Here is a 24024-nt window from a genome sequence, read left to right as displayed (position 1 = left end):
TTTTTTTCAAAAACCACTCAAATCCTGTGGTTGTGGTGGTTTTTTTCTTTTGTTTTGTTTGACATGAGGGGGTTTTTTTGCATCATAAGGCACTAGGCCTAAGAACACTTCCTCTGACACATTTACTAGCTTCAGCTGACAGTCTTATGTTGGGATGTGCTGTTTGTGGCAAGGGGTTTAACCAGGATTTTGCATTACTGCAGGCCATTGCTGAACAGAAAAACATAGTATTTCAAAGGATGTGGTGTGTGCTTGTGTCTCAGAAAAGAGGTTGTCTGTGCAGTTATATGACTGAATGCATTTCTTACTTTCCTTAAAAACCATGGTGGGTTTTTTCCCTGGGTTTGTGAAAAAGCATTCTAACAGGTATTTTGCTGTTGTTTGTTGGACTAGATCTTCAAGGTCTTTTCCAACCTAGATGATTTTGTGATTTAAAGTCTGCAGGCTGATGGAAAGCACAGTTGATACGAGATGTACCTCTACACTGTTCTTGATTTAAGTTTGTCTCTGTTCTTTCAAATTGTCTTTTATTATAGGTGTCCACAAAGAATATTAAGATAAATATGTATTTTCCTATAACTTTTGTGTTGCTGCTAGCTGATGCTCCTGTATCCAGGACGCTATGTGAATATTTTCTCCAGTTCAGATTTTTCTCAATTCTTTTTATCTGTATGGAATGGAATGTTTCTGCAGGGAGATATGTATCCTTTAATCAAGATATTCTTCTGTCATAAGTTCTGTCTGTCTTTACAACCCAACCTCCCTAAAATGATTATGTGGATGAATGTCATCATGCGTGGTTAGTGCAGTTCAAAGTACAATTTTTCGTTGTTAATTGCTATAGAGCTAGAAGCAGGCGTTTTTCTGAATAGCTCCATCTACTGGCTTGATAATTTGATGCAGCTAGGGTAGATGGCATCTAAAAGAAAGAGTATTTTTATGTGTGTGTGTGTAAATATGAACTTACATGCTTAAAAATGGGTTTTGGTACTGTTATGGTGATCTTAAAAATACTTACAAATGATCTTTTTTTCCTTTGTTGTACCTAGATAGTTTATTGTTCTGAAGATGAATGGGCTGGTTGAAATTACACAAAACATTACACTATTAGGTAGTGATGGTATGGAGAGGGTGGAATTAGTGATATTTAAATATAATATGTTACTAAATTCGGAAACTCTTTTTCATGTGTAGAAGCAGTATCATAATAATGCATTTCTAGAAGTTTAAAACAGTTGTTTGAGAAAGTAATTAGATATTGGTGCCCTGTGCTTTCTCACTTGTGAAATTCATTCTTTAAATTAGGCTGAAAAACAAGTTGAAGCTGAGGAAGCAGCAGCAGTGGCAACGGCAGCAGTGGCAGCAGCAGCAGTGGCGGCGGCAGCAGTGGCAGCAGTAGCTCCTGTGCCAGGGTCTCCAAAAGTAAGCCCCAAAAGAGGAAGACCAGCAGGTAACTTTAAAACAAAGATTTATTTTTTTCACCATAGAAATATCTTAGTAGAATTAGTGAGGGAGTTGTCTCTTTCCGCTAAAGAGTACAGTATTTTCTCATGCTAAAGGCAGTCTTTGCTAAGAGATTGTAATGAGAAAACATCTCATCTTAAGCTGATGAATTTAGGACATAAATGGATTTAAATTGTTAGCATTATTGTCCAGTCCTCTAAATAAGACTTGTTGGTTTTGGGTACAAGTATTGCTTTTAGAAAAGCTGACTTTATAGGATGCTGCTAAATACAGATATATGATAAGAGCTCTTGGTGCGTTGTTACACCACAAAGGTGTTTATATTCATTAAAGGTCTATGAGATACTTTAATTGTGTTAGAATATCCATAAAACACAAGAAAGAGAACTGGGGGGACACAGAGCCTGTAGGTGGAGCTCAGAGGACAGTAAAAAAAAAAAAAAGAGCTGGAGAGACTTGCTTGAAAAGATGTTTAAGGCAGTCTGTGTACATTGATAGACAAATTAAAAGAAGATATAACTTATTTTAAAATGTATAGTTAGAACCATTTGATAATTCTGCAGTGCTTGTTTCTTTGAAAGCAGCAATGATCTAATCGAAATTTTTGCGGTAAGCTTGCGGATATTCTTGAATTGATCATTACTACATCGGAAAACAGTTCTTGCAGCAGTTAAGTATATTGTATGAACATCTAGTCTAGGAAACATAATTTATACTCATCTGTATCTGTTGACAGTATGAAAATTACTAGTAGAAAATGCAACCATGATTAACTAGACTTAATTACTTTTGGCTTGGAAGCTGTGAGGAAATTAAGTATTACTACAGCTACCCTCCGCACCTCGTTTCATTGTATATACTACATGTATATTTTTAACATTTGTATGTGTTTTTACCTTGACAAATTTTTTGTTTGTTTTTACTAATTACTGTCTGTAAGAGCAGGAAAGGATCTTGGATCTTTAAGAGATGCTTTCACCTCCTGTATAAAATACCTTTTTAAAACACCTGTTCTGGTGTTGATATGATGCATGCATCTCTTGCTTAAGTGCTCCATATTAACACCAACAGGAGTTTAACCACTATTGGGTTTCCTAACCACACATTCACCAGACAAGCATTTAAAGGATTTAAGTGCCAAGAAGGCAGATAAGCTATTTGTCTTACTCCTAGCAATATGGTGAATCTGAGGAGATGCAAAGTTTTGCTCTGTACTGTAATGCGGTAGTAGAACTTCTTGACAGTTATCAAGAAAAGTGATGGAAGCCCTGTCTTAGGTCTAAAAATAATGGCAGAGTGCACTAAATTACTTCTTTCCATTCTGTAATTTCAGCCTCTCTCATTTTCTGATTTGAGACTTTTTCATATTAGTTATGCAACATGTGAAACAAATCCTATCTGCACAGAGTGCAAAAACCACAAGAATTGGTAGTTGGAGCCTGTGGCTAAGAGACCACCAAAGTTTTTAATTTACCAGTCAGCTAAAAAAACTACCAACACTTTAATTTTTCAAAGAGATCTTGATTAAAGTTTGGTACTCAACACTTGAATTTTGTATAATAACAAAGCTAGGGTATATATTTTGATATAAGTGTAGCTGCTGTCTGAATAAGAATCTTTTGTCATAAACAAGGAGTAGATGGTGGGTGTGGACTAACCTGTTATTTCTCTATAAATACTAGCTTCTGAAGTAAAGGTTCCAAAACCAAGAGGCAGACCAAAGTTGGTGAAACCCCCTTGTCTTTCAGAGAGTGACTTGTGAGTATTCTGTTCTGTTTCTCATTATAAAGCTGCTTTGTTGTAAACCATGTTGTTCCTTATGTTAAGATTTTGTAATTAGTACTAAGTTCCTGACAGGGTTTTGCCCCTTTAGTATTCAGTATTAGTTACTGTTTGCTTTGATGTTGTTATTTACAGCTCAGGTAATTAATACATAGTAACTCGAGGTAGTATATTTCTGGAACAAGAGACACAAGATCTTAACCTTCTTAACTTGTAAAATCTGTGCAAAGTTCCTTATATAATTGTATGCTGACTGAAGAGAGAAAGATATTTATTAAGAGACAAGACAAGATCATGCAAAACTAAAACAGTGAATTTTTTACATTTTTGTTTCAGAAATCTATTCTGATGGAATTCCAACACTATTTGTTACCTAGATTTTGTTTTTACCCTCTTCAGTTCTTGTGTCAAGTCCTTAACGGTTCTAGTAACTGAAGATGAGCATTAGCATAGTTTTCTATACATTAGCAGATGCGCAGTTTCAGTATATCACAGAATCATAGATTGATTTGGGTTGGAAGGCACCTTCAAGATCATCTAGCTCCAACCCCCTGCCATGGGCAGGGACACTTTCCACTAGACCAGGTTGCTCAAAGCCCCGTCCTACCTGGCCTTGAACACTGCCAGGGAGGGGGCAGCCACAGCTTCTCTGGGCAACCTGTTCCAGTGTCTCACCACCCTCACAGGAAAGAATTTCTTCATTATATCTCATCTAAATCTACCCCCTTTCAGTTTAAAACCATTACCCTTTGTCCTATCACTACACCACTGGAGAAAGAGTCCCTCCCCATGCTTCCTGTAGGCCCCCTTTAAGTGCTCGATGGCTGCTAAAAGGTCTCCCCAGAGCCTTCTCTTGACTGAACAACCACAACTCTCTCAGCCTGTCCTCATAAGGGAGGTGCTCCAGACCCCCAGTCATCTCTGTGGCCCTCCTCTGGACCTGCTCAATAAGGTCTATGTCCTTCTTATACTGGGGGCCCCAGAACTGAACACAGTACACAGGTGGGATCTCATGAGAGTGGAGCAGAGGGGGAGAACCACCTCCCTTGAACTGCTGGTCATGATTCTCTTGGTGCAGCCCAGGATACAGTTGGCTTTCTGGGCTGTGAGCGCCCATTGTTGGCTCATAGTCAGTTTTCCATCCACTAATACCCCAAAGTTCTTCTCCTCAGGGCTTCCATCCACTAATACCCCAAAGTTCTTCTCCTCAGGGCTGTTCTCAATCCACTCATTGCCCAGCCTGTATTTGTGCATGGAATCACCTTGACCCATGTGCAGAACCTTGCACTTGGCCTTGTTGAACTTCATGAGGTTCTCACAGGCCCACCTCTCAAGTCTGTCCAGGTCCCTCTGGATGGCACATCCCTTCCCTCCAGCGTGTTGACCACACCACACAGCTTGGTGTTGTCAGCAAACTTGCTGAGGGTACACTCAATCCCACTGTCCATGTCACCAACAAAGATGTTAATCAGCCCTGGCCTCAATACTGACCCCTGAGGAACACCACATGTCACTGCTCTCCACTTGGGCACGGAGCTGTTGACCACAACTCTTTAAGCACGACCATCCAGCCAGTTCCTTATCCACTGAGTGGTCCATCCATCAAATCCATGTCTCCCAATTTAGCGACAAGTATGTAGTGTGGGACAGTGTCAAAAGCTTTGCACAAGTCCAGGTAGATGATGTGAGTTGCTCTTCCCTTATTCACTGACACTGTAACCCTGTTGTAGAAGGCTACCAAATTCTTCATGCACACGTTGCCCTTAGTGAAGCCATTTTGGCTGTCATCAGTCACCTCCTTATTTTCCACATGCCATAGCATAGTTTTCAGAAGCATCTGCTCCATGATCTTGCCAGGCACAGAGGTGAGACTGACCAGTCTGTTGTTCTCCAGGTTCTCTTTATTTCCCTTTTTAAAAATGGGGGTTATGTTACCCCTTTTCCAGTCAGCAGGAACTTTGCAGGACTACCACAACTTCTCACTTCATCTGCCAGTTTCCTTGGGACCCGTGGATGGACCTCATCAGGTCCCATGGAATTGTGCACCTTCAGGTTTCTTAGATGGTCTCGAACCTGATCTTCTCCTACAGTGGGCCATTCTTTCTTCTCCCAGTCCCCACCTTTGCCTTCCGTGTCTTGGGCAGCGTGGCTGCAGCACTTGCTCGTGAAGACTGAGGCAAAAAAGTCGTTGAGTACTTCAGCCTTATCCATCTCCTAGGTAACCAGGTCTTCCTTTTCCTTCTGGAGAGGGCCCACATTTCCCCTAGTCTTTTCTTTTATCACCTATGTACCTGTAGAAGCTTTTTTTGTTGCCCTTCACGTCCCTGGCCAGATTTAATTCTGTTAGGGCTTTGGCCTTCCTAAATTGATCTTTGGCTGCTTGGACAGTTTCTCTGTATTCTTCCCAGGCTACCTGTCCTTGGTTCCACTGTCTGTAGGCTTCCTTTTTGTGTTTGAGCTTGTCCAGGACCTCCTTGTTCATCCATGCAGGCTCCTGGCATTCTTTCCGGACTTCCTCTTTGTCAGGATGCATTGCTCCTGAGCTTGGAGGAGGTGATACATGAATATTAACCAGCTTTCTTGGGCGCCTCTTCCCCCCAGGGCTTTAGCCCATACTACTCTGACAAGCAGCTCTCCTGAAGTCCAGGGTAGCGAACTTGCTGTGCACCCTCCGTCATAATTGTCATAATTTTTAGTGTTCGGTTGTAAAAAAAAAAAAAAAAATCAACTTCCTGAGTTAGAAGAATGTGGTGTTTTAAACTCACTGTAGATAATGGATACAATGCCTGAATACTGTTCATGTTTTAGTGTCAATGAGGAGGAGAAGGCAAAGAAAAAAGGACCGGAAGAAAAGCCCAAAAAGCAAGGGAAAAAAGAGGAGGAAAGTCAGAAGGAAGAAGAGAAATCAAAGAAAGAATTTGACAAAAAGGAAGGAAAGAAAGAGGCTGAACCAAAAAGGAAAAATGCTGCAAAAGTGGGTTCTGCATCAGCTTCTGATACTGAAGATGATGGAGAAGAACAAGAAGGTGACAAGGTATAATTTTGCTTTCTTAATGATTTGTTATAGAGGAAAGTAGTATCACTGAAGATCTTTCTTGAAGTTAATGCTAGATCCTAGTAAAGGCTGGAGCCCTGGGCTGGCTAATATAGATATACAGAATAAAAGTTGCAGAACTTCATTTTGTCAAATAATTCTTTCAGGAACTTCTTTGGTATTTTTTTAAGAAAAGTATCTTTCCAAAGACACTTGTCTTTTTAACAAGGGATTTAAATGTAGTAGTTACTTCTTTTGTCAAAAGGCTTTTTCCATCTGTGTTCCTTGGAACACAGACTTTTCTTCCTTGGGTGCATCTAAGAGAACATTTGGCTTGAAGCCAAGTTTTTAAAAGATATAAAGCTGTCCCTAGCCAATCAGTTGGAATGTCTTCATTTTTCTGGTGCTTATGATATTTGTCTTCTATTAGAAAAGGAAAAAGGGAGAAAGGACTAAAGAAATTCAGAACTTACCAACGTGTGGAGGTCTTATATTTAGTTGCAGGGAAAGGCTCTTGCCAGGTTGTTCCATGGAGCAGAGTTGCTTCACAGATATTTAGTGTAGGTAGGTTTACCTCTTTACAGAAACAATGATTTAATAATCTTGCTTTTCTCTTTCCAATCCTGAAATCCCAAATAAAACCAGAAGAAAAAAGGAGGAAGAAGCTTTCAGGCAGCTCATAGAAGAAGCATTGTAAAAGGCCAACATGAGAGAGAAGTAACAGAAAGAAAGCGTAAGCAAGAGGAACAGACAGAATCTGAGTTGTGAGTATTTTAACATGTGATATCCACAAGCTGTAGGAGTACTGTGAAAGTAACGGGAGATGCTACCTGAAAAAATTCCAAACTGGTTTGCACTGTGTTCTGTTGTGTCTGTCCCTGTGTCATCCCCCGCCCCCCCCCGCCTTTTTTTTTGTCTATTTTAACATCTTTTTAAGTGGATAGTAAGAAGCTTCTCTAAACCAGTATGTTCTATTCTGGGAGAACGGGAAGAATTGAACCTAGAAATTAAGTGATGTCACTCTTCCAGTGGCTTAGAATTGCTAGCAGAAGACAGCAGGTGGGTTCTGTTTAGAAATAACCTGAGAATATCCATGTGAAAAGGGATCAGTGTGAAAACGTGTTCAGGACAGCCATATATTTTTCTTTAAGTTTTGGATACACCAGATTGAAAACTGGTAGGACCTATTAATCCATGGTTATGGATTTTTGGCCAGGTTGTGGAATGCATGGGGTTACCTGGAAAATATTTCCTTCTCTGTCTGGCAGCTAGAGCACACACTGTTAGACAGAACAAGATAAAATTAACAATTATTCTACTTTATTCTGCAAAGCCATTTGAGAGATACCAAGAGCAGTCTGCATTTGGAAGATAAATTATCACAAATGAATCAAGCATAAGAATGGAAGACAAGATCCTGCCAGAGACTGGAGGGGGTGTGGGACAATAGGAAGAAATCTGACTCTCTCAAGAGCTATTTTGCAAATGGGTGAAGAAGCTGCCACCATGAGAGCATGATGTTCCCATCCCCACAGTTGGTGGGAGGCTGGAAGAAAGGGAGAACAAAGTAAAAATATGGAGAAAAAGGAGGAGGATAATGGTCCCCTTCAACTGTAACAACAAAATTCTACCTTTTTCACGTTCATTAACAAGAATCTAGTTTGGGGGTTTTTATTCTCTAGCCCTTTCTTCTCCTTTTCTTCCTGTTACTCCTTTGGAAGCCCTAACGTAATTAATTTACTTGCCTGTAGCAAACCTAAGCGTTTGCAACTCTAGAGATACTAAATTGTCTTTAGCATCTTTGCAGCTCTTAATATATCATTATCTAAATCTGACATATGCTGATTTGATTTCTGCAATCAAACTCTCATTTATTGGTTTGGTTATTATAACCAAATTTGGTTATTATAACCAAATCTCCTCTACTTTTAAATAGCTGTCATATTTTACGCATTGGAGGGTAGATAGAGCTTTGCTTCAATAAGATAAAGGAGTAGCAGTTAATGAATGCGTAATTAATTTAATTACAGCTGATGGCTAATATCACAAAACTCAATATTGATAAACAGTGAAAAGACTTATCTTTATGCTGTCCGTCTTCAAGTTCCTCTACTAATGCACTGAATATAGGCTGGTATCTTTTTTGGCTACTTTTCTCATCAGTATAGTTTTCATTTTCTGGTCTTTGTAGCTACTTTGTTAATATTTATTTAATAATGGTGCTTTGTACACTGTTCTGTATATATACAAAGTATACCTGTACTATTTAAATGGCATGAGCTTGTGCTGCCAGTTTAAGTAAAATAGTCTTATGTACTTTAAAACTGTTCATTCTGTAACTGGGTGGATTATGAAAGCAAGATGGAAGATGATAGACACGCAGGCCTGGATATTTCATGGATACATATTACTACGACAGGAAGAAAATTAGTCACAGAATATTTAGTCATGATGAGCTGAAATATGCAAATTCTAAAATGAGGCTGTGAAACCGCTCAGTAAGACAAGACTGAGGAACTGCTAATCAGGTCCATGATCTTCTCTAAATATAGAGTTCAAAAGCTTGTGTGAAAAACTCCTGCCTGTCTTCATCCCGTAACTGAGATGGAGACAATTTTTTTTTTTGTTTTATTGAGTCTCAGCTTTATTTGTAGTGATACAATTAGAGCCAGGAGATTTCAATGAACTTGTAATAAATCTTCTTCCTTTATTACTATTTGCTTCAAGAATATTTAAATTATTACTCATACATTTATAGTCAGTTGTAGAATACTTATACTGTTATAATTAATTATATGAGAAAATTAGTCACATAGGAACTGATTATGACTAAGTGATCTCTCCGTAGTTCCCATGGTAATGTTAAATAGTTTTACTCTTTTTGTCATCATAATAAAAATATTTCTCCATAAGTTAGTTCTGTGCAATGCCATTTTACCAATTTGACATGCAACCAAAACAAAATGCAGTTTGGAAATTAACTTGGTTTTTGGTTGTGGGGTTTTTTTTTCTTTACTGCTTCTGGGGAAAACCTGTCATTATGGAGGATTTATCAGCAGTATCTCAGCTAATGAATTTTGTTAATTCATTTCAGTTTTTGAAAACCAGGGTTTGGCCCTTTGTGGTTTTTGCATACTAATATTTTACTGACACAATACCTCAAAACACTGCATCTCATCTAAAAATGGGAAGAAAAAAAAATTTGAAAAACAGACTTCACAACATTTGTAAAAATACTAATGTTTTTGATAGGCAGAGTAAAGAAGAAGGCAAGAAAACAGAAGTTAAGAAGATGGAGAAGAAGAGAGGTTGGTTTAAAGAAGCTAAACAGTATTTTTGGTCATCTTAAATTTTGAACAGAATTATCTGCCTGGGTAAGATAATCTAATGCTAAGGGTAACTGTGGGGTGTCGGTCTGAGATGTTTGATCCATGACTGCTTCCTTCAGGTCTGTGAAACAGTGCATTCTTGTTCTTCTGTGTTCGTTCTTTCTTCAGTGCATTAGAACAGGTTTTTGCTATTCTCATTTTACTGTCATTCGAGCTTTTTAAACCTCAAATGATCCCTTCTGTTTGTAAACAAGAAACAAGCGTTCTTACTCTTTGAACTGAATCACTTCAGTTCTTCATTTTTTCCTTTCTATTTTCTCATAACAATAATCTGAGGGACCTCTAGAAAGTATTTAGATGCTATCCCTTACTAAGCAGGAGGCTTGCTAAGCAAGAGGCTTGTTCTTCCTAAGCAAGAGGCTTAGGTGCAGATTACTGTAGTCTTGTCTATTAATGCACACTTGCAAATTGACCTTCACAGGGATAAGTCATTCCTTTTTTAGTACTTCCATCTTTAAGGGCAATCCAAATCACTGGCTGTGATTTGTAGTATAGTACAGATCCAGTGGCATGGACTCCAACCAACCCAGTGTTGGCAGGGGGGAAAAAAATTATCTGAACACATCCAAGATTGATTGGACTTGAAGGAAACTGTTTGCTTGCAGTATTGTTCAGAATATGTGCCACCTGTGTATGAAAAAATCCAAACAGGCATTCAGCATGTGAATTAGAGACACACATGTTCATTCATCTTGCACACCTGCTGGAGCATGTGTATGGGGAACATTTTATTTGGATGAATTTGAACTGGAACTGGAATCATGTCCAAACTATCAATAGCCACGTGTCCTGTCATTAAAGGTTTTCTAGCTTTGTAACTTTTAGTATTTATTGAAACTTCCTCTTAACCTGGCCCACAAGTAGAGGGTGACAATTGCATACTAAAATAGAAAATTGTTTCCAGCTTGTAACTCCTGAGGAGAAAACTATGTAGGTTGTTAATAGTATCCAGTTTTAAAAAGCTGTGTACTTTATTTCTGATTGAAAGCCCTGTGGTGTATTTATGTGCCTACCTGCATCGTTATCTGATGTAGAGTGCCTGTCCATATTATTCTACATTCTGTGTGAAGTTCAGATGTGTAGAAAGGTTTCTACAAAAACCTGAAGTGATTATCAAATATTCATGCATACTGTTTTTAATCTTCAGAAACATCAATGGATTCTAGGCTTCAAAGGATACATGCAGAAATCAAGAACTCCCTGAAAATTGATAATCTTGTAAGTATTCTTTTTTTATAAACTGATTTATGTGTATAATTCCAGTAGGAAATACTTGGCATGTGTGTTTGTTTTTAATTAATACTCTGAGAATGAACGGAACTTTTTCAGTTTGAAAGATAACTGCTACTTAAATGAGGTTACCGTGAACATCGAAAAATAAATGTCAGCAAGTAAGATCAGTTTTGTTTGAAAATAATTCAGTAATTTATTTATTTACCAGAAACATTCAGACAGAATTCTGTCAAATGAAGCATCTGTGCCAGCTCAGCCTGAGCTGTGCAGAAACACTAGAAAGAAATGATGAGTGTAGTAGTGGTAGATGCCCTGATGCAAGGGATGGAAGCCCGATGTGCTGACCCCACTCCTTGTCGAGGGAAGTCTGCTGCTTGCTGGGGGCTCAAGTTTGGAACATTACTGAGAGATGGTTGAGGCTCGTCTGGCCTTAAGACTGTTTATTAACTGCTGCTGGTTTTCTTTGTTGGGCACCAATGATACAGGTAGGGGAGACCTGCAAAGCATGGCTGTGTGACTCTGAGGGTGATGATCAGGGTATGAGGTCCCAGGTGGTGGACCCTTTCTTGAGGAAAGTACTTGTGAAGGAATGAATAGGACTTCTAGGACATGGCAGGATCCACTCCAAAAGTAGTGCTGCCAAGAGGCTGGCCAACCTGGTTAAAGAGTTTTAAACTAAGAGCAGTAGTGGAGGAGGCAGTGAGGAAGTGGTGAAGCAGGATGGCAATCAAATGATGAAGGGTGATGTAATCAGAATTGGCCTTGTAATCAACAGAATTCCTCAACAGAATAGGACTGAAGTGACATCACCACAAGCATAGGCACAGAAATGAGGAAGTGCTAGCAGTGCAGCATTATGAGGAAAGCTCTTAAAACCTTTCTGGAAAGTCAGCACAGCTGGGTACCTCTTTGAAGTGGTTGTACACTAATGCATACAGTATAATGAACAAACCAGAGGAACTGGACATATGTCTACACTTGCAGGACTATGCTTTCATTGATATCTCAGAGACTTGGTGGGGTAGTTCACTGGACTGGAGCCTTGCCATGTATGTATATGGGCTCTTTAGGAAAGACAGATGCTGGGAAGACAAGGTGGATAACTCTATGTGAGAGACCAGTGGAAATGTATGGACCTCTGCACTGGGACAGATAAACCAACTGAGAGTTTATGGGTCAGGATTAGCAGGCAGACTAATATGGGTGACATCCTGAGGATGTCTACTGCAGATGACCTGATTAGGCAGAAGTAGGGAATGAAGTCATTTTAAGGCAACTGGGAGACACCTCCAGTTCAAAGGCTTGGTCCTCATTGGAGGCTTTAACCATCCTGCTATCTGCTGAAGAGACAACACAGGGATTATACAGTAATCTAGGAAGTTTGTGATAATTTCCTAACACAGGTGATCAAGGAGCTGACAAGGGAAGACATCCTGTCAGACCTGATTCTTATAAACAGGAAAGATCTGGTCAGGGATATGAAGATTATGGGCAACGCTGACTGCAGGGACTGAGATGGTGGAGTTCAGGATGCTGGGAGGAGGGAGCAGGGCAAAAAGGATCACAGCCCTGGACTCAGGAGAGTAGACTTTGGCCTCTACAGGGATCTGCTTGGAATACTCTCTGGAGAGACCATGATGGAGAGAAGAAGGGACCAGAAGATCTGCCTTACTCTTAGGGATTACCTCCTTCTCAAGATTGATTCATGTTGACAAGCAGGAAAATAAGCAAATGTGGCAGGAGGGCTTTATGGATGAACAAGGAACCTCCTGACTATAGTCAGGACATGAAAGAAGTGGAAGTAGGGACAGGTAACCTGGGAGGAATATGCAGACACTGTCCAAGCATGGAGGGATGTGCTTAGGAAAGCCAAAATCCATCTGGAGTTAAAACTGGGAAGATAAATGAAAGACAACAAAGCTTGAAGTACCTCACCAGCAAAAGGAAGACTGGGAAAATGTGGGCCTGCTGCTGAATAGGGTGGTGGATCTAGTGAAAAAGGACAAGGAGGCGGCCAGGGTACTTAATGCCTTCTTGACCTCAGTTTGCTCGTACATTTCCTTTCAGGAATCCTAGGTCCCTGAGACCACTGAAAAGTCCAGAGCAGGAAAGACTGGATGCTCAGTGGACAAGGATCAAATTAGGCAACATTTAAACAAAGTGGGACCTGATGCAGAATAAACTGAAGAGTGCTGAGGGAGCTGGACAATGTCATTGTGCATCCACTCCATTTTATTTTTGAAAAGCCATGGTGACTAGAGAAAGGTTGCCGAGGACTGGAAGAAAGCAAGTGTCACCCTCATCTTCCAGAAGGGGGGATCTGGGGAACTGCAGGCCAGTCAGCTTCACATCGATCTCTTGGAAGGTGATGGAGCAAATCCTTCTGGAAATTGTTTCCAGTAGTACGAAGTACAGTGTGGTCTCTGGGAGTTGTCAGCATAGGTTAATGAAGAAGAAATCATGGTTGACCAAACTGACCTCCTGCTGTGTGATAACTGGCTTGGTGGATGAGGGAGAACAGTGGATGTTGTTCATATTAAGTTTAAAAGGCTTTTGACACTGTCTGTTTTAACAGCCTCATAGACAAACTATTGAAGTCTGGACCGAGTAAGTGGATAGCAAGGTGGACTGAAACCTGGCTGAACTGCAGGGCACAAAAGACTGATCAGTGGTAGTGAGTCCAGCTACAGGCCAGTCACTAGTAGTCAATACTGTTAAAACATCTTCCTTATTGACTGGGATGATGGGACAGACCACACCTGTAGCAAGTTTGCAGATGATACAAAACTGAAAGGGTAGATTTGAAGGGTGTGCTGCCATCCAGGGGGACTTGGAGAGTCTGGAAAAATGGGCCAATAGGAATTTAATGAAGTTCAACAAAGGTTCAAGTTCTGCAGCTGGGGAGGAATAACCCCATGCACCAGCACAGGCTGGTGACTGAGTGGCTGGAAAGCAGCTTGCCAGAAAATGACCTGGGGGTGTTTGTGGACACCAATCTTACTATGAGCCAGCAATGTGCTCTTGTGGCAAAGGTGGCCAACAGCATCCTGGGCTGTATTAGAGTTGCCAAAAGAAGGAGGTGATGACTGCCCTGTACTTGGCACTGGTGAGACACTGGATCCCATTTTGGGCTCCTCAGTACAACAGAGACATGGACACACTGTAGTGAGCCCATAAAAAGGGCCATGAAGATGAATTAAGGATGTGGAGCATCTGTTGTAGGAGAGGCTGAGAAAGCTGGGAGTGTTCAGCCTGGAGAAGAGAAGGCTGAGAGGGGAATCTTCTCCATGTGTGGAAAGACAACAGAGCCAGGCTCTTCTTGGTAGAAGGACAAGAGGCAGTGAATGCTGATGTTAATACAGAAAATACTGCTTAAACATAAGAAAAAGGGTTTTTTATGGTGTGGGTTTGTCAAGCATTTGCATATGTTCATCTGAATTCTTACACCTTGGAATCCACTGTTAAGGCTGGGCAGTGAAAACAAAAAGGGAAGGAACAGAGCTGTCTTTTTTTTTAAGCCTATTTTAATGTCTGTGCCTATGGTGCTCTACAAAAATACTACCAGGTTTTCTCAATTCAGTGTTATTTGTGTTTTCGTTTTTGTTTTGTTTTTTCTCTCTTAACTGAAACCTCAAATCATGAGACCAGACCAAAAATACTTTACCAGTCTCCGTATTTGAAGTCCTGGAGGGGATGCAAATCTTCAAAAGTCCATTTCCATTTATGCAACTGAAAAAGCAAGTAAAAGACTTCATTCCATTTCTGCCTTTATGTACTGCTGAAGACAAGAAAATTCTTGCTACCACGAACTGGCCAAGGAGAGGTGTGAGAGTGACATCAGTTTGAGGACTTTCCCTAACTGATTACGTGGTCTTTTCAGGGTACCATTGCATGGATGGTGCTGAAAGAGATTCAGCCTTCGGTTTAGTATCTTCATTTTGTGAGTGCCATTTGTACCATGAGAAAACATGAGTGTCAGTGAAGAAGTACAGTAGGATGAGAAGCGCAGGCTGCTCCAACTCAGAAACTCAGTGTTGTGTTGGGTGTCAGAGGCAAGGTTCTGGCAGTGGGGGCAGGGGGTTGCCCTATGCTGGACACAACTAGTTCCAGCTGGCTCCAGTGGACCCACCCCAGGGCTCAGCTGAGCCCCTCAGCTGAGACGGTGGTGCTTCTGTAAAAACTTGTTTAAGAAAGGGCAAAACACACTGGAGGAGGAGGGGAGGCTAGAGTGTGAAACAGCAGAGGGAACACCGAGGTCACAGAAGGGAGGAGGTGCTCCGTGTTGCTGGAGCAGGTATTCCCCTGCAGCCCCTGGAAGAGACCATGAAGGAGCAGATGTGCACACGGTGGCCTGTGGAGAGCTGGTGCTGAAGATTTCTCCTGAAGGACTGCAGCCTGTGGGGAGAGCCCAACCTGGAGCAGAGGAGACTGTGGGAGGGAAGTAGTTGCAGAGAGGAACTATGATGCCCCTCCTGCGCTGCTCCATGGAGGTTGGCTGGGGAGGGGAGTCTGCAATGAAGTTGAGCATGGGAGAGGGGGAAAGGAAAAGAGTTGATTTAATGTTTGTCTTTGTTCCTCCATTTCAATGGGGAATAACTTCCTCTAAGTAGAGTCTGTTTTGCCCATGACAGTTAACTGGTAAGCAATCTCCCTGTCTTTATCATGACCCATGAGCTTTCTTGTCCTGTTTTCTCCCCCTGCACTGTTGAGGAGGGAGAGGGGAGCGGCTGGGTGGGCATCTGGCCACTGGCCAAGGCTAACCCACCACAGCATTAAATATGAAACATTCATTTCCAGTGTGGCCTATTCTTAAATTATTTTATTTAAGTCTATGCCAATAATTTGTCTCAAAAAAATAGTTAACTTCAAATAAAATACAGAAAGCTTTTACTTCACAACATACATGATGGTTTGGCTTAATCACTGTGTCCTGAGCCAGATAGTAAATTCCCCTAACATAATAAGTAAAAAAACAAGAATGGAAACCCCCCAAAACCTCACCAGCCTCTGATTCAGAGGCGTGATGGAGCAAATATTTTAGAATACTGGAAAGAACATTGGTTGTAGAACTACAGCAATGACACTTAGTTTATCATACCTGTATTTATCAAGTAAACATCATAAAAAGAATTCTGATGAGCATAGTCCTGATATGGTTTTTTGGGGTGTTTTAATACTAATTTCCCTGGAGAACAGGAGCTACAACTTTATACAAGAATGCAGAATATATGCAGAATGTTATGACCTGTGCTGGCGACAAATCTTGTTAGTTCTAAATAGGAAGTAAAATAAGCAAGAGTAGCTGAAGATAAGGAAATTGAGAACTAAGTATTACAGGAAGAAGACTATTAAGTGGTTCTTCAAACTGGATCAGAAGCTCACATCATTACTTCTGGGTGTTCTGCATAGTGTGTCATTCATCAAACTTTTAACTGAAAAATCTACAAAAATACAGTTCTGTATATTAACTGCCATCCACTTAAGATGCTTTGCTACCTTCTCAGTGGCAAGTCACTTGGAAAGATTGTGTATGGAAAAAGCTGACTGTGGAGAACAGCTTCAAGCATAGAATTACTAGAACCAAAACTTGCATAAAGCTTGAGTTTGTATTTTGAAAGTATAAAATTATTTCTAACACTTTCAAGTTATTCAGATAGCATCTGCCTTTTGTTACAGAAGTAGCTGAAAGGCAACTGATAGCAATTTGTTTGCAAGTTTGACTATAAATTGTTCTAAAATTAAGTACATAGTCAAATTAAGGATATTACAGGAAGGTATCACTGAGCATGGAAATGAATTAAGCATTATAATTACAGATTATTAACCTGTAAGTTAATTCTTCAAACTAATTTCTTGTTTTTATACAGGATGTGAACAGGTGTATTGAGGCTCTTGATGAGCTTGCATCCCTTCAAGTCACAATGCAACAAGCTCAGAAACATACAGAGATGATTCTGACTCTAAAGAAGGTGAGATTTGCAATGTTCAAGTAAGCTGTATGCTTTCTTAAATTGATACCAGTGTTATTTACTACTGGAGTACTGTTCTTGTCCCAACAATTCAAGAACAATGTGGGACAGACTGGAGAGCGCCCAAAGGCGGGCCATGAAGATGATCAAAGGGCTGGAGAACCTGCCCTGTAAGGAAAGACTGAAGGGATTAGGTCTTTCTGGAGAAGTCTCATGGCAGACCTCATCACAGTATTCCAGCACTTAAAGGGCAGCTACAAAGAGGATGGAGGCTCTCTCTTCACAAGGAAGTGCATGGAGAAAGGCAAGGGGCAGCGGATACAAGTTGCACGGGGAGAGGTTTTCAAGGTGTAATTGGGCAGGGTGATTGGTAATTTCATCCAGGCTCTCTTTCCCATGAAGGGTTGGACCAGATCTCTCAAGGTCCCTTCCAATCTGGGCTGTTCCATGATTCTGTGATATTTCAGAGAGTGTAAAAGTCTATGATCTAATTTCAGCTTAAATTAAGAATTTCATCTAGAACGTCATGAAATTGCATAGGTATTTAAATACCTAAGTGGAGCTCATTGTTTTATTACTTTGATTTCAGATACGGAAATTCAAAGTTAGCCAAGTTATCATGGAGAAATCTACAATGCTATATAACAAGTTCAAGACCATGTTTCTGGTTGGGGAAGGAGATTCTGTTCTTTCCCAAGTACTAAATAAATCACTTGCTGAGCAGAAGCAGCACGAGGAAGCCAACAAAACCAAAGAACAGTGGAAGAAAGGAGCAAACAAAAAAATGGAAAAGGACCAAACAGGTAAGTCACTGCTTTTAGTTTCTTGTCATATAGAAGACCTAGTCTCCATCAGTTTCTGAGCCAGCTTCAAAAAATCCTTGATGTAGGAATTCTACCCATCTGTTAAAACCTTTATATATCTGAAATAGTCAAGGATCATACTGCTATAATGAAGCTTCAAGTTCAAGGGTATAATGTTTTCTGTGGCTGTTTTGTTGCCTGAAGGGAAGAGCTTTTGCAGGAATTGAGCATTTTTTACTTCTCTGTAAATTTTCTAAATTTATTACCTTGTGGAATAAAAAAAAATTAAACATGAGGTAGAATAACATACTACCTTCCATTCCTCAAGCAGTCTTTTTGGTGCCTAGACTTTCACCTGTGCTTTAACTTAATTTCTTTCACTAGCCTCTTCCTATATCATGCATGCTACTATGTGTAGCAGCAGCTTGTAACCACTTACACGTAACTTCTGTGATGCAACTTTAGTAGTTCAGTCTAACATTAAAGAAATAATCATAATTTAGGGGAGAATAGTCCTTCACGCTCTGCAAGTACAACATGATATTGAAAGCTTTTCATAGCAAGCATGATCTATAGTAACTTAGGTCAGTTATTTAAAGAAAAAATGTAGTAAAATAGATACTTGCGATTTTAAATAGAGGAACAAAATGAGACTGAGACAGTCTCTGGAAAGCTGTGTTGCAAATGAATTAAAATCCTTGAAGATGTAGGAGTTCTACCAATCTATTAAAATGATATTTGGATCCTTGATCTCCACAAGCACTGAAGAGAAATTATATTTGCTTTGAACTTGAATCCTGGGAGCAAAACTGTTTCAGAAAACTGTTTGAAAGTTACACCACCCAGATCTAGAATAATGAAGTTAATGTAAATGAGATTAAGGATGCCAAGGATTCAGAATAACACTGCAGTTGAAATGCTACTGTATTTGTAACTGCTAAGAAAGCAAGGATGATGATGAAATCCAACCATTTTATGGTGAGAGAAGTATGCATGATGTAGTGGAGGTTCCACACAGATCTGTCCCCAACTCAGTGGGGAAAGCATAGCTAATACTTTAACAAAGAATCTAAACTGAATGGACTTACCACACAGTCTGACGAAGCTACTTCAGATAAGGCTAACACTAGACTTCAACAGAACACACTGAAATACCATGTAGTTGCCTAGTCAGATGGAGAATGGTAAGAAGTTTTATCAGAGTAGGGGGATATTTCATGGAAGTGGATTTTCTTTATTTGCTACAGTGAGAAATTCTGGTTCCTTACGTTCGTACTTCTGCCCTCTTAAAACCTCAACTGCTGAACTCTTACTATCTTTACGAAGCACAACAATTACAGCAGTTTGTACTTCAGCTGAAGTACAGCTTCAGACTATCCACTTTGTAACAAGGGGTTATAGCACTGTTTCACTGATGTTTGCAATGGCATTCAAGTTCAGAACTGATTCTGAGCAAGTCTAAATAGATCAACTACCACAACGTCATCTTAAAATGATCTTGTCTGATTTTTAGCATCTCTTAGCCTCTAAGTATTCAGATGATTAATGTCTTGTATTTTTTTCTTGTTGTAGCATAGCACAGTCGTTTAATAGAGGGGTTTTTTGGTAAACCTGTAACTTCAAATAAAATGGACTGTCAGTTCTGACTTAGTGACATTCCTCAACAATTGACTCAAAATTCATTGGTTTGTAATACCAGAGCAAAACATGTATTCATCACAGAAATTTTAAAGAAATTAAATATTCCTGCTTTGACTTCATTAAATAGTTTCTACATAGTGCTTTGTTTTCCTGCTTGACAACTGCATGCTATAACTAAACACTCTTAGTCTATTTATATATAGTTTCTCATATTTTGATTATATGCATATTTGTTAGACTTGAGACTAAACAAGAATCCATCAGACTAGTAACTTTTCCAGTTAAAGTATCAGAAAACCCTCCAAACTGTCTGACCAGGTTAGAGTGGTAAACCAGATTTACTGCTCAAGTATATTCTCTCACTGCTCAGAATATAAATAAGCATTAGTCCTATTATCTGTAGCCTAGCAAGCGCAAGAAGAACTTGAAATCACGTGAAATATACATACAATATTCATTTCCCATTATTAAATTGATGGGATGAGGCTTGCTGAAGGGAATTTTCAGAAGTTGAAGCTGTATAAGTTACTGCTTTTTGTATCGTTTCAGCTGCTGGGTATCAAGGTGAGGGGAAAACATTTATAGCATTTGATTTGATGGAGGTAAAGAAATTGTCTGGGACTTTTTATAGCACAGTTTTGCTGCCTGCAGTACTGTTGTCTTTCTCTGCTCTTTAATTTTAAAGGTTCAAAAGTTCTGAATGGAGGGTCTGAAGCTCAAGACACCAATCAGTTACAGCACAATGGAGAGAACACTGAGGAAAAGAAAGATAGACATGAAGTTGGCAGTAAGAAAAAGTGAGTTAACCTGACTGAGCTAAAGATCTGCTCTGCTCTAGCAAAATGATGTAAAATAGAACAGCAGTAGATTGAAGTTACCTAACCATGCTGAGGTACTGTTTTCTCTCAACTTTAGAGAATGATAATAGCATGCAAATCTTCTGTTGAAGTTTTGAAAGAACATTTTAAAAGTTACTTCATTTATTGCTATGGTGGAGACCTAAAGAAAAAATTACAGGATGTCCTGCTAGGAGAAAATCAGCATGCGGTGAGACAGAGCAAAGTATAAGCTTTCTCCTATGTTTTAGTCTACCTGATGCTATTAAGTTGGAAGCAAAAGAAGCCTGAACCAAGTCTTACAGAAACTAATGGGATTTATCAAGTGTTTTGTGAAATCATGTATTCCAAACAATAGCCAAGCCCCACTTTAATCAGTGTTCTATAGCCTTTAATCAGTGTTCTATAGCGTAGCTACAGAATTGCCCAAATGCAGGCTAGAACTTAGACCTGTGAAATTTCAGAACTCTTTATAGAGAACGCTTTATAGAGTTTGATGCATTTACCTTTTCCACATAAGAAGCTGTAAGAATGCTTGAATTTGTAAGTAGGTAAGTATTTAAACCTTAGCCTCACTGAAAAATGCAGTTTTGTAAAGAACAAGCAGCAGTGAATCTCCTGTAGAATATGAGAAATACTTAAAAGAATTTAGTAAACAATGACCAAAAAGCCTAGAGTTACCCTTGAGCTGATCTGTTGAATTACCCCTTTGTTTTCTCTGAGCACTTCTGCACCTTGTGCTCAAGGATTCTTTTTGTCCAGCAGCAGGTATTGAAGCAAGCTCTCCTTTCATCACTGTTTCCATGCAGGCCAGGAGAAATGGCAGTTGCCTGGTGTTCTTTTGGCTGTCTGCCAAGTTAAAACTACAAAGGAGGGGAATATTGACTGTTACCTACAATAAGATAAACTTGAACAAAACCAAAAAACCACTTAAGATGAAAATTATTCTGTATTTGCTGAGAGGTAGCCTCAGAATTACTGGCTTCTGATTCCACAGCTTTCACAATTGACATTTGGGAGTTTTCAACCAGTGATGAATCCAATAGTCATTTGGTCTGAACAAGCAGCATGTTACGGGAACATAGTGAAGGCAGATATGTAGGTTGCTAACAGGTTACACAGCCTAGTACACTGCTTAAATAGGTGATTTGGCCAAATCACAAATATGGTACTAACAAGTGCAACACCTGAGTTACTTGAAATTAATAGCAAGGCAGTTAGTTCAGTAATAACAGAATATACTTGACAAAGTATTTAAAAATAAATTAGTACTGAACTGGTTCTCCAAGGTAGAATTTTTTCATGGCCAGCTCCTTTCCTTGTTCCTGCAGAACCTGACAACACTTGGATTTTTGAGTGGCAGAGAGACAATCTCAGATTGCCCTTTATATTGTGATTAGAAGAACTAATATTTGGGTGCATGCATGACACCTCAATGGGCATTGGTCAAAAGAAATTTAAGGTAGAGACTTTAGATAGTTACGCAGCATGCCTGGAAAAGGCTGTTGAATATAAAGTTGTCTCAAAAAAGCAACTTTGAGGCATGACAATTTATATTTTTAATACTTCAGTAATTGTGATTGTATCTGTAAAAGTTGCGAATATATCTTCCATGAATGAGCTAGTGGACATGTCATGTTCTGCTAATACACATTTATCTCTTTACACATGTGTGATGTTTGCTGTGGCATTGAACTCGCAACACATTCTTTGACTCACCTAAACAAAGAAACAAACCCACTTTACAAAAAGTCTTGTATGGCTACTTGGGGGCTGAATGACTGCTGTTCACATCTGGTCACATGCATTCAGGTGATGTTAATCACTACCAGCTTAGCTTCACATTTAGGGGCAGTCAGCCTAAGAGAGAAGATAGACAGCTGGCATCACTACCTGCTTCAGTTCTCCAGACTTCATCTGCTGTCAGCATCACTTACTCTAGACTGCACAAATTGATCTGGCATAAGCCTTGCTCTCTGCATTTTTATGTGGTTGTTAATGTTGCTTTATTTTGCTTCTAGGACATGTGGTGAAGAGAGAGAGCCTGAAAAGCCAGCAAAAGATTCTACCTTTGAAAGCAAATGACACCACTGGAGTCTTTTTCTAAAATACAAAATAAAGAGGATTGATAAGTTTTGCATTTGAAATCTATAGACTGCTGAAAGTTCTAAATAATTTTATAAGCATAGTATTGTAAAGTTAAATTTTGTGGAATAAAAGCCCTTTTAATCTTGGTTTTAAAGTATTTAAACACTTTTGCCAATAGTTTTGTCCAGTATTAACAGGTAATACATTTCAAAAGATGAAAATTCCACTTAGAAAACAAATGCTTACATGTTACAGGACTTAGAGTTGTAGTATATTTTTACCTGACTACTGTATGTTTGTCTAGCTAATAGCAGGAAAAAGTGTAAATACTTTTAACTGCCCAATTGCTTCATTTGTATAAAACCTACTCTCTTCCTAGGATACTGACCTCTGTGCATAGTTTTTCAACTCTTGTTGGGGATGTTTTTTCACTGTGTTTTGTAGGAGTTGGAAGCAGCATTTTTATAGCTGTTAAAATGTTAATGTATGAGTATACTTAATCACTTTTTTTTTTTTAAACAAGTTTAGTTCTGTTCTTGCAAAACTCATTGTGCCAATTTACTGCAATGTGACTTTATGGTATGCTTTTGGTTTAATAAGTATACTAGAAAGAAATGTGGTGTTCCCACAGAACCTGTTGATGCACACTGGTTGAAAAACACTGTCTTGAAAAATTTATGAAATTAAAGCATTTAAACTGATAAAGAGAGACATGTTCTTAATACTAACTTGTATAGACGGAAACATTCATAGGAATGACAAGTATCTGGGTTTAGTACTATTTCGATTTTATTGCCTTGGCATTAGCTTGCGGATTTCTAACTTGAATTTTAACAAAAACACTGGTAAAGTATTTTAACAAAAATGCCTAAAGGTGTGACAGGGAATGAAACAGGGCCTCAAGTCGCCTCCCCCCTGAGCGGGAAGAGTGAGCTGCTGCTAACGAGGGCGGTGGTGAGTCAGAGTGGGTGGGCGCAGACTGGAGTGACGATGCCCAACGCCCCACGATGCCCAACGCCCCACGCCTTCACATACAAGAGCAGCCCCCAGGGAGCACGAGCAACCACGGCAGGCGAACAGGGCGTGGCGTGGCGTGTCAGGAGGGTGAGTTTGCGTGGCAGTTTGCGCAGGCAGGGCAAGCGGACAGGGCATGGTCCATCTCCAGGGTCTAGAACTTATCAGAGGTAGTTTCATCTTATCGTCCTCCACCAGTGGACTGAACCATGGTCTCCACTCGCGTCAAAACCACCACCAGAAAGAACGTGGCAACCGACGGAGCTGACACGCAAACATGCAGCGGTCCAGGTCCCAGGCTGCAGGGCGTGCCTGAGCCTGTCAGTCCTGCTGGAGGGCAGCAGTGACAGCACCTGTGTGCACTGCGATCAGCTGGGTGACCTGCTCAGCCTGGTGGAAGAACCCAGAGAAGAGGTCGAGAGATTAAGAAGTATTAGGGAGTGTGAAAGGGAAATTGATTGGTGGAGTAGCACCTTAGCACCCCTGAAGCAACAGGAGCAAATGGAGGCCCCAAAAGAAGCAGGCAATCCCTCACCCTCTGGCTACCAGGCAGAAGGAGGGGACATAAGAGATGGGGGAGGCTGGAAACAGGTCCTTGCTCAGGGAGGCAGGAAAATCCTCTCCCAGGCTCCCTCACCCTCCATGGTGTCCCTTCACAGTAGATTTAGGGCCCTGGAACTTTTGAATAAAGAAGAGAAGGAGAAAGAAAATGAGACAAACAAGGAGGAAAACCAAGGTCCACCAAGGCCGGGTCATTCCAGACCAGGTATT

At 40.0% G+C, this 24024-nt stretch overlaps 2 protein-coding genes across 12 annotated transcripts in view; one reads left to right on the top strand and one right to left on the bottom strand.

Moving 5' to 3' along the window:
• The window catches only part of PSIP1 (PC4 and SRSF1 interacting protein 1), a 44167-nt gene extending 21223 nt beyond the window's left edge, over nt 1-22944 (top strand). For 5 of the 8 annotated variants that reach the window (XM_074813086.1, XM_074813081.1, XM_074813079.1 and 2 more), the window contains 10 exons: nt 1306-1450; nt 3147-3222; nt 6055-6280; nt 6926-7044; nt 9533-9588; nt 10817-10887; nt 16770-16871; nt 17461-17674; nt 20001-20112; nt 22173-22944. In XM_074813086.1, the coding sequence (XP_074669187.1) occupies nt 1306-1450; nt 3147-3222; nt 6055-6280; nt 6926-7044; nt 9533-9588; nt 10817-10887; nt 16770-16871; nt 17461-17674; nt 20001-20112; nt 22173-22236 (1185 nt within the window). In that variant the 3' untranslated portion in view covers nt 22237-22944. Of the gene's footprint in view, nt 1-1305; nt 1451-3146; nt 3223-6054; nt 6281-6925; nt 7045-9532; nt 9589-10816; nt 10888-14550; nt 14640-16769; nt 16872-17460; nt 17675-20000; nt 20113-22172 lie in introns of those variants that run through there. The other 3 variants (XM_074813080.1, XM_074813087.1, XR_012621692.1) reach the window with 3 other exon arrangements.
• Nucleotides 2568-24024, bottom strand: part of SNAPC3 (small nuclear RNA activating complex polypeptide 3) — a 56367-nt gene continuing 34910 nt past the window's right edge. Inside the window, exon 10 of one of the 4 annotated variants that reach the window (XR_012621695.1) lies at nt 2568-3499. The gene's annotated coding sequence lies outside the window, so the exon portion shown is untranslated. Of the gene's footprint in view, nt 3500-14587; nt 14632-20432; nt 21015-21770; nt 22012-24024 lie in introns of those variants that run through there. The other 3 variants (XR_012621694.1, XR_012621696.1, XR_012621693.1) reach the window with 3 other exon arrangements.

The sequence above is a fragment of the Strix aluco genome, chromosome Z (genome assembly GCF_031877795.1).
Source record: "Strix aluco isolate bStrAlu1 chromosome Z, bStrAlu1.hap1, whole genome shotgun sequence".
NCBI classification, from domain to species: domain Eukaryota; kingdom Metazoa; phylum Chordata; class Aves; order Strigiformes; family Strigidae; genus Strix; species Strix aluco.
The sequence above is the reverse complement of the archived record's forward strand: the minus strand, read 5'-3'. Positions and strand labels throughout refer to the sequence as shown.